Consider the following 10,730-nt stretch of genomic DNA (forward strand, 5'->3'; position numbering starts at 1 on the left):
ATAGTACATGATGTGATAAACTACAACACTTTTCCTTCAGAGTGTTATGATTAAAACATCTTTCTCTGTCTGCAATATCATTCTTGTGTATTCCTGCTACCTCTACTCCTTCTGAGCGTCTCCTCTCAGCAGCTGGGAACATTGTCTCAAATAAGAGAGCCAGCCTCACACCAGAGCATGTCGAAACACTCACGTTCCTGCACTGCAATCAGGAATATATAAACTGAATCTTTTATAAACCGTACATTATTGTTTTATTTTATTTGAATTGAAGCTTTATTTAAACTTTTGGACTTTAAGACACACCAGTGGCCATTTTTGGTTAAGTTAAATGCAGTTTTTTTGTTTAAAGACTATGTGCACTTTTGTTTGTATGGTTTAATGTATTTCTTTTTTATTGTGATGGTCACACTAATATAAAACATCTGATTATTTTCAAATTCATATGTTTCACTGGTTATTTCAAGTTGATTATTATTAATTTTAAATCATGTTAATGCAGAGACATCAGGGTGACATCCACAGGTGGACAGACGTGAGCAGATGAGGTAAGACATGCACTGGAGCCCAGAAGAGGATGAGCAACCACAGATCGCAGGCGTCAAAATAGTCAGGCATGAAATAATCGTGACTAATCAAAAAAAAAAAAAAAAAAGAACGATTAGTCGACTACCAAAATAATCATTAGTTGCAGCCCTAGTATTACTTCACTTTGGCTTAACAGTGGAGAAAAATTTTAAATTTATCCTGTATGTATTTGTCCCTTTATGTGTTGTTCCTCGGATTCTGTAAAGAAGAGTGATCTCAGATTCCCTTCTCTATATTCTACAGCCTTATAAGATGCTATAGTAGAAGACTCAGCACTGTGCTATTGGCAAAGACAGGTTTAAAAAAATAAAATGCAGGAGTGTCTATAATCGTGGAGGGGGATATATTTGCTTACTGTCTTACTGCTTTAGTTCAGAGCACACACACAGAATATCAGCAATTATGTATATGTATTTATTCTTGCCTCAAAACCAATAAAGGGTGGTATATAAAACCATAAGCTGGTTCAGGTTGGATGGTGTATCTGTGCAGACAAATTTTCACATTTACACACCATCTTGCTAGGTTATGTGATCATGTTAAACATTACAGTAAGAAACTTTGGAACTGGGATAATATAATACTGAAGTATTACTAGAGAATATGTAATGCAATATACAGTACATTTGGACTTTTAATGCTTTGTTATTCAAGAATGTAGTTAAGGTATTGTATGCAGTTTTAATAGTCCAACTAGAGAAACACCTAAACGGTACAGGGTTACACAATAGTATGGATAAAAAAAGGGAGAGGTAGGTATATTAAAAGAATGCATGCCAAAAATGTTATTGGTTGAGCTTTAGAACACGTATATAAAAACTGTATAGGACTTCCACTATGTATGTTTGTAAATCACAAACTATTCTTCAACAATTTAACCAATTTATCAATGTATGTATACATCCACCCACTTCCATAATCCACTTATTTCAATTTTTGTTACAGGACAAGTTTGTGTTAAAATAAATTATATACTGTATATTTAATTTATATAAATTATATACTGTATATTTTATTTACACAAACACAAAGACACGCTATTAGACTGTTTACTTCTTCAGCACTGACTACCAGGTACAGACAGAAAGAAATTTCAAAGTATCCAAAATAGCAACTACTGTGGAATAAAAAAATCCAATGTGTATTAATTCATAGTTAATGTACAAAGGTACATTCAGAGTGTTCAAAATTTGATTTTATTAGAATTAGAACTAAAAAATGAAATTTTTTTCTTGATTCTTCAGATTTGTTGTCAAATTATAATATTAAAGATTTACACATTGGAGTACCATCTGAAAACAATCAACTCAGTCATAAAACTTTATGTGGAATAAGGAAAATCTATATTTTAATACAGTATTTCTCACTGTAACTTAATGAAACAAAATACTTACACTGGTCATCTTGATGAGCTCGTCTTTCTAAATCTCCACCTATGATTGAATTAAAGATGGTCAGCGACTCAAAAAAGATTTTTTTTTAACATAAGCAAAAGGGAATGAAATGAACAGTGCTTAGCAAGTAAAGACTATAGCACATACTGTATGTGACTTTACCAGTGATCTTCAGTCATAGCCTTCATTTACATATTCTTAGTAATTCAGAGGAAGTCAGTGGAGCACACTTGTGAACCAATCATGTAATGCGACATGCTCAGCAACTCAGTCCAACAAGTTTGCAACTCTCTTGAATAAAATCAGACAGGTTTGATTTTGTCTTTAGTCATAGGAGTGGGTTCTGTGTTCATCAGAGCAACCAATGAATACTCATCTGGAAGTACAATGCATAGAATGCAGCGACAAGGAATAATGAACACAAGTGTTTTGGATCTCACAAACAGAAGAGATGCTTATCTGTCTAATGTCACGCTTATAGGAGTGGGTTCTGTGTTCATCAGAGCAACCAATGAATACTCATCTGGAAGTACAATACATAGAATGCAGCGACAAGGAATAATGAACACAAGTGTTTTGGATCTCAAAAACAGAAGAGATGCTTATCTGTCTAATGTCACGCTTTATGTGTCATGTCAAAGGACGAGGGGATTGGTTAGAAGAAAAAAAAAGATTGAGGGTTAACTCTCTATAGCAATGCTGCCTCCATTAGGCAACACAATATTGGTTGTTAGAAAAAGGGGCAAACATGACTGTTTAAGATGGTCATCACTCAGTTGGTAAATGTGAAATGGGCAGCAATTTTTAGTCATTTACATTGATATAGATAGATAGATAGATAGATAGATAGATAGATAAATAGATAGATAGATAGATAGATAGATAGATAGATAGATAGATAGATATTGTAGATAATGGCAAGTATGATATTGTACTCAGACAGACCGTTTCCATGCAGATGTTTGTCGTCACATTTAATGAATATAAAATCAGTTTGCTTTCAACAACCCTACAGGAACTGTCCATTCCTTGAAAACCTGATAAATAAGGAAACTGGGATTGTTCATAAAAATATATTGTTAAAGGGCAGCACACACCCCTTGCAATTGTATAGGCAATTACCCATACATTGCAAAGTCAAATCGCCACAGCAAATATTGCACAAACAGTTTGCATCAACTTGCTTTTCTTTTCATCTGACACATTTCTTTACAAAGCTGAAAATGTAGAGAGATTTGGAAAGGTAACAGTGTGTTAGTAGGTATACAGAGTATTGTCTGAGTTAAAGCATTTTTCTCTAATAATGTGCGAACAAAAGATACAGTAAATTACACATTTGCCCATAGCATCAATGCACTGGTAAGTCCTTCTAAAGGACAATGGCTTGTGTGGTCAGTCCTATTGTGAAATCAGCCATTTTGACAAAGACAAAGTCCACAGTGCACGCATATTCAAAGTTACCCACCCAACCAAGTGACAAAGTTTGCAGCTTTCTTTTAAATTGTTAAATATGCTTGTATATTTCAAAATTACAAGAATACCTGTGCTTTCTTAATTTTGTCTTGCATCCTAAAGCCATCCATATTACTACAGAATATGTAATGGTTTTAAGTGATTGAAGTCTGACATTCACAAACTAGCAAAAACTGAATGCCTTTAACATTTACAGTAATCCCTCGCTATATCGCGCTTCGACTTTCGCGGCTTCACTCTATTGCGGATTTTATATGTAAGCATATCTAAATATATAACGCGGATTTTTTGCTGCTTCACGGGTTTCTGCGGACAATGGGTCTTTTTACTTCTGGTACATGCTTCCGCAGTTAGTTTGCCCTGTTGATTTCATACAAGAGATGCTATTGGCGGATGGCTGAGAAGCTACTCAATCAGAGCACGCAGTTAAGTTCCTGTGTGCTGCTGATTGGCTCAGCGACGGAGTGCTGCATTAACCAGGAAGTCTCATCTCACTCATTCAGCATTAACGTGCTCCTGCTTCAGGGGCCGTGTCCAAGCGCCAACAGAAGATGCAAATGATTGCAGAAAAGGTAAAAGTTTTGGATATGTTGAAGGAAGGGAACAGCTACACCGCTGCAGGACACCATTATGGCATCAATGAGTCCACGATTCTTTTTATTTAAAAGGGACGAAAAGCATATAAGATCTACGGCCGCAGTGTCCTTTAACCAGGGTGCAAAACGAGTTGCAAGTGGACGTGATAAGGCAGTAGTCTGGATGGAATCTGCTTTAGGGATTTGGATTGAAGAGTGCTGGAAGAAGAACAACGGCGGTGCTACACAATTGCCTGAAGAGGCTCCTTTAGAAGAGCTGTAACGCTATCCTTTGTTGTGCAGTAAAATTAAACTCATCGTTATCGGACAAGTCTTCGTGTCATTGTTGGTGAGTAACCATAATTAATTATCTACATACAGTACTTATTACATGTACATAGTTTAGTGTCACTGTACACACATTTTACTGTATACAATTTTTCTTGCATTGTACATATTTATTGCTGGTGGCCTGTCTGTCGTAATGGCAGTAACATATGTGATATCGGAGACACTCGATATCTTTGAAATAATATTTAGGTTTTACTGCATATAAACTGTGTTTACATACATAATTTCAACGAATCTTACCTAATATCTAAGAGAATACAAAGGGTTTATGCTGTATAATTGTGCAGGAAATGTTTATAATAGTGTGGGAGAGTTTATAAGGGCTTAAAATATATAAAAATAACCATATGAACATATGGCTTCTACTTCGCGGATTTTCACCTTTCGTGGGGGGTTCTGGAACGCAACCCCCGTGATGGAGGAGGGATTACTGTAATCACGTAATGCACAAATTTGGAATGGCAATGTATTTTGGCATTGGTCTGCAAAAGATTATTACAAAGCCTCTCCCACTTTCTGGTGTTATGACAGATTAAGCATTACTTTTTCTTCATCTGTTGAAAATAACACCACTTTGTTATACATTTTTCCATCTCACAACAATAAAACCTCTAAACTTCCAAGCTATTCCATAATGCACCATACACCCTATCAGCATTACACTGAAAGTCACATGTACTCAATCAGTAAATGCTGGACTCTCCGCCAACTCTTTTTGCACCATGAGTGATGATCTCCATGGTCATTTCACTGGGCTTCTCAAGTATTAATGATGCATGCATAATTTTGAGGCAATGAGAAACTGTACACACTCATGGAACTGACTGGGCCTAAATTGAAATATCAGTATTATTCATGGGAGACTTAACTTCTCATGCATGCTTCTTTGAATACCATGAAGATTAGCTTTTAAAAGCTGTACATCCTGATGCATTAATAATTGTTATGCTTATAATAAATATTTAAATGAAAAACTCTGGATTTAAAGCATTAAGCACAATACAGTGGAACCTCGGGTCACGAACATCTCGGACCATGTACAAATCGGGTTACGACCAAAAAGTTTGCTAAACTTTTGCATCTGTTCACGACCACACACTCGGGTGACGAACAAGCCAGTTTCCCTTCCGGTTCATACGTGCCGATGATTTACGCACATGTTCAGTCTCTCCCTGTGCATTCCCTGTGCGGAGAGCGCGAGAGAGCAAGCGAGAGAGAGAGAGAGCAAGCAGAAGAAGTAAACATTACAGAAGAAGTAAGTAAACATTTATATTACTATTACACTGTGCACTCTATGGTATAATTAACTATTTTTGTGCTTAAAAATCTTTAAAAAAAATATACATTTACATACAGCTCGTACGGTCCGGAATGGATTAATTGTATTTACATACAATCCTATGGGGGGAAATTACTTCAGGTCACGACCAAATCAGGTTGTGATCAGAGTTTTGGAACGAATTACGGTTGTGACCCAAGGTTCCACTGTACTTCTATATTCAACATATGTTGTTTAAATGAAAACATTAAAGCACATCAATTTCAGAATTATTATAGAGTAAAAGTTTTAAATATGCATTTGATTTAGATAACGCTGCTTTTGTGGATGTTCAAAGTTAATATGTACTATTCAAAGTACTTTTGCTTTGACTTCAGACAAAAGACATTTTATATCATGTAAATTTTACGTTTATGTAAAGATCACATTCAAGTTCCAATTCAAATGAAATCTTAAAATACCTATTTATATAGAAAAAAGTTTTTACAATGTATATTACAAAAAATAGTTTCTGGTTTTAGGACAGTGTGTCTATACATCCTGAAAGTGTGCCATCTTCAGGATAAACAGCAAAGGCAAATTAACTGAAGGTACAACCTATTTTTCATGTAAATACACATAATCACTGTTAATTCTTCTTCATGATGCACAAAACTCTAAATGAGCCAACTGTAAGTCACAAATAGATCAACTTCCAGTACTAATAAAACATTCCACAAACACACAAGAAATTTATCTAATAATTTTATTTGCAAACCAGTCTCTATTGTTAAACCGTTTTCAACGTACTGTCAGTGCTCACACATCATTTAAATAGGGTATGTACTGTATTTATCACTTTAATTAATTGGTTATGCAATGAACATGACCATCCACTCTACGTCTGTACTGCTTTCTCATTCTTTTTGATATTCTTATGCCAAATTTAAAACCAAACAAAATTCCATTAAAATGAAAGAATACTACTACTTCTTCTTTCAGCTGCTCCTGTTAGGGGTTGCCACAGTGGAACATTCACAATTGTTGCCCGCATATTGATTTGGCTAAATTTTACACCGGATGCCCTTCCTGATGTAACCCTTCCCATTTATCTGCACTTGTGTTACAAAAACATATATGTTCTATGGTGTTTTGCTATCTCTTACAATTGTTATCCTTTATTTCTGCCTGAAAGAAGTACCTAATATGAATACAGTAAAAATACAATTCCACTGCTTACCAGTAGACAACAGCCCATTTACTTCAGCAAAATCAAAAAAATATAAAAAAAAATTTTTCTTGTGAAGAAAGACGTTTCCTTTTTACAAATAATACAAACTGACCAGCTGTGATTGGTGTTTATACATTGCTGAGTAGACAAAATGAAGGGATATGATTTCACATTTGATTTATTGCCTATTGTCCATAAAATGGAAACCAGCTTTGTTCACAATGACAGCACAATAAAGACAAGCTAAATGTAACTGGTTGCTAGTCAGGTAGCACTTCTCAGACTCCATATACAAAACAAGGTAACACACTGGAAAATAAAAAATATATTTATAAAAAAAATACAACAAATAGTAAAAGTGCACATTTGGAGAGGTGTTCATGAATCAATAAAAAAAAGAAGTATTTTATATAATAATCTGTATGCTCTCACTATATTAAACCCAAACCCTTGACTGGATAGACCAGGATTTAAAAAAGAAAATACACACACGCATGGTGAAATAAAGTGAATCAAATCTACCACACCCATATCTACACTCACCCATTCGGGCTCAATGTTCATACTAACTAACCTTACCTGGACATTTTTAGGATGTGTTGTACAATTGGGATATCCAAAGAAGACCTACACAGTTTCAGTGAGAACATGCAACTTGTGCATTGATTTGAAGGAAGTTCAGTAGGACAGCAATTGTTAACAGATCAAGTTGTACCTCTTCAAGTCTGGCTGCCCCATTTGCTTAATTGCTCTTGATGAAAATTCCCAAGGAAACGTTCCTGCAGTGAGATATGAGGGTGCACAAAAGTGCAACTCTTAAGTGTTTGGGCTTCCGTCCTACATTCCCAAAGACATCCCTGTTAAACAGGCAATATGACCCTTGCTTTATTGAGTAAAAATGTGGGCAGATCCTGTGAATGACTGGTGTCTCTTCACACTTAGAAACTCAGTGCTATTTATGATAGTCGGCAGTCTTCCTGAGACCCTAAATTTCATTAGGCAGCGTTCAAAGTGTTCTTTTATCTTATTTTATTAAGCAACAACTCACAAAAACTTTCATTTTTCTTCTGCTGTTTTAGAATGCAACAATGACAAAATGTAAGATGATTTCAGAAATTTCCTATTGTATTATAGTGTACTGCATAATTTAATATACAACTATAACTTTGAAGGTTGTTTCATCATGAGATGTTTGCAACTTCACTTTATGTTGGAAGATCCAGATGGATAAAGTACCAAATTGATGAATTCTAGCCAAACAAAGAATATGGAGACTAGAATATAATGTGTGTTCATTTTTGTGCAGTTAATAAGAGAGCTTAGCTCCACACAAAATGCAAATTAATATGACACAATATAATCCAATATACTATAACAATGAAGCAGTGGTTAGTGCTATTACGCAGAGAACCAGCTGACTGTGTAAGATTTTAAGAATGATCAACATCTATATAGACTTTTCATGTACTCCTCAAGTCTTTTTCTAGTATTTAATGTTCCCCTGATATGTCACTGACGAACTGACCTGCTGGGTGACTTTTTCAAAACCTGCACGGTGTGAATGAATGAGAGTGGGTGTGTTTGTGAGCATCCTTCAAACTTGGTCAGATCCTTCCTTACACTTGATGTTTTTAGAAAAGTCTCCATCTCACCACAACCCTAAACGCGCATTACATGTGTTTAGAAAATGGATGGGAGATATAAAATGTTTAAAAACCCTTAAATCTGCATGAAGGACGTGGCTCAGTTTTTATACAAATTGTAGATATTGCTAATAACACACACAAGCTTACAGCACTGCAATGATAAAAACAACACTGATGGCATCATTAGCTGATTACTTTGTATTCAGTGCCAGTTTGGGCTTATTTGTGCAACATATCTGTAGTACTAGGGTGTTGTACCATGTTAGCCATTATGAATGTAGTGGCAAGTCAAGTAAAACGACACCTTTTATTGGCTAACTAAAAAGATTACAATATGCAAGCTTTCGAGGCAACTCAGGCTCCTTGTTCAGGCAAGATGCACATTGTAATCTTTTTAATTGACTTGTCACTGCAACATATGGCGAGGAAGGCAGGCACGGAGCTGGACAGTTTGACATTATGGCAGAGCGACGGACGCTCAGCAGGCTCCTGTCAATCATGGAGAATCCACTGCATCCACTAAACAGGATCATCTCCAGACAGAGGAGCAGCTTCAGCGACAGACTGCTGTCACTGTCCTGCTCCACTGACAGACTGAGAAGATCGTTCCTCCCCCAAACTATGCGACTCTTCAATTCCACCCGGGAGTGTAAACATTAACAATATACAAAGTTATTGTCTTTTTTTACCTGCATTATTATCAATCTTTAATTTAATATTGTTTTTTTGTATCAGTAAGGTGCTGCTGGAGAATGTGAATTTCCCCTTGGGATTAATAAAGTATCTATCTATCTATCTATCTATCTATCTATCTTCTATATCTGAAAGGAATACAGTACTCGTTATCGACGTTTCACTTATTTTTTTGTGGTTCTACTACTAAACGTTATAATAAATAAAGTAACTAAAAATGGGACTCCGTAATAAACGTGACACTAACCGAATTACAAATAACATTACATGTTATGTTCTGAGCTCGTTGAATACACTGGTTCACTACATACAAACAAATGTAATATTCGAATTTTCGAAAGGACAAAAATACTCAATTAAATCGAAACCGCACAAACAAAAGTCTTGAGAAAATACAAACAAAAAACAAAGAAAAAAAAGGAATATGAAACGTTTATATCTGTACAACCGGCTGCAATATTAACCTGTACCGTTAACGCCAGTAATAGTTTAATTTTGCATGGACAACAGTAGTGTGTTCACCTTCATAAAAAAGATTAAAGTTACCAAGGTGAAGAAAAAACACTCAGTTATTATAAAACATGTTTTACAAAAAACGATACTAAACATGACAATACAATATCAACTGTACTTAATAAAGAAAAAAAAAACAGATTCACGTATTCACTACTACCTGTTTATCTCTCCTCGACCTCCACGACGTAAACGTAATGCGTCATGACGTCACCATCACAGCGCCGATCTACGGGTTACAGTTTGGTACAAACATTATATTTTTATTGAACCGCATCTAATTTTCTTTTGTCATTTATTATATCTGAACGAGCATCAACATTGTATACTATATGGAAATTACAGCATATTGAAATGGAAATCGAGAAGATGAAGCAATTATACCCAAGCTGTGTATGTATATTTATATATGAATGCAATATACAGTATACGAGGTATGACAATTTAATTCCTGGAGCGGCCGTGTAGTGTCGCTCGTGTGCCTTAACTGTTTAACTAGCGTAATGTGTATTGCGCCTGTCGCTACCCGATCTGCGGTGCCTGTCGCTACCCGATCTGCGTGCCTACCAGATTTGCGCACGCAGGCGCATAGCTTAACTATTACGACCCTTGTTGGGATCAGAGCCTAAAATCACAGCCTGACATCTCGATCAGACTGAATGTGGGATGTGGGTGGAGTTGTTGGTGTTGAGGGGTGGAGTTTTGAATATAGATTGTAAAAAAAAAGGAGGAAGTCTGTGGTGTGTGTATTGTGTTGGATTGTAGCGGATCACTCTCTTGGCGTTGGTCTCTGTTAACTTGAAAACAAGCACCTAAAAAGTATTTTCAATAAAGTTAACTTTGGAGCCTTCAAGCCTTCTGTGTCGCTCCTTGTTGAAAATTAGGACAAGGGAACTCAGGGACAGGGTTTTACCCCCAGAGCACGTGGCTCTGGCCCTGGAGCTTCACACCACTGAAAACGACGAAGGAGAAGCTCCCCTGCGTCACCCCGACCACGGTCTGGAGACA

At 36.1% G+C, this 10,730-nt stretch overlaps 1 protein-coding gene across 3 annotated transcripts in view; it reads right to left on the reverse strand.

Moving 5' to 3' along the window:
* Positions 1-9,957, reverse strand: part of mmadhcb (metabolism of cobalamin associated Db) — a 32,599-nt gene extending 22,642 nt beyond the window's left edge. Inside the window, exons 1-2 of one of the 3 annotated variants that reach the window (XM_028806536.2) lie at positions 9,883-9,957; positions 1,983-2,021 (exon numbers count right to left, since the gene is read on the reverse strand). In XM_028806536.2, the coding sequence (XP_028662369.1) occupies positions 1,983-1,991 (9 nt within the window). In that variant the 5' untranslated portion in view covers positions 1,992-2,021; positions 9,883-9,957. Of the gene's footprint in view, positions 1-1,982; positions 2,022-9,876 lie in introns of all 3 variants that reach the window. The other 2 variants (XM_028806539.2, XM_028806538.2) reach the window with 2 other exon arrangements.
* Positions 9,958-10,730: the final 773 nt, after the last annotated feature.

This window comes from Erpetoichthys calabaricus, chromosome 8, assembly GCF_900747795.2.
Source record: "Erpetoichthys calabaricus chromosome 8, fErpCal1.3, whole genome shotgun sequence".
Taxonomy (NCBI): domain Eukaryota; kingdom Metazoa; phylum Chordata; class Cladistia; order Polypteriformes; family Polypteridae; genus Erpetoichthys; species Erpetoichthys calabaricus.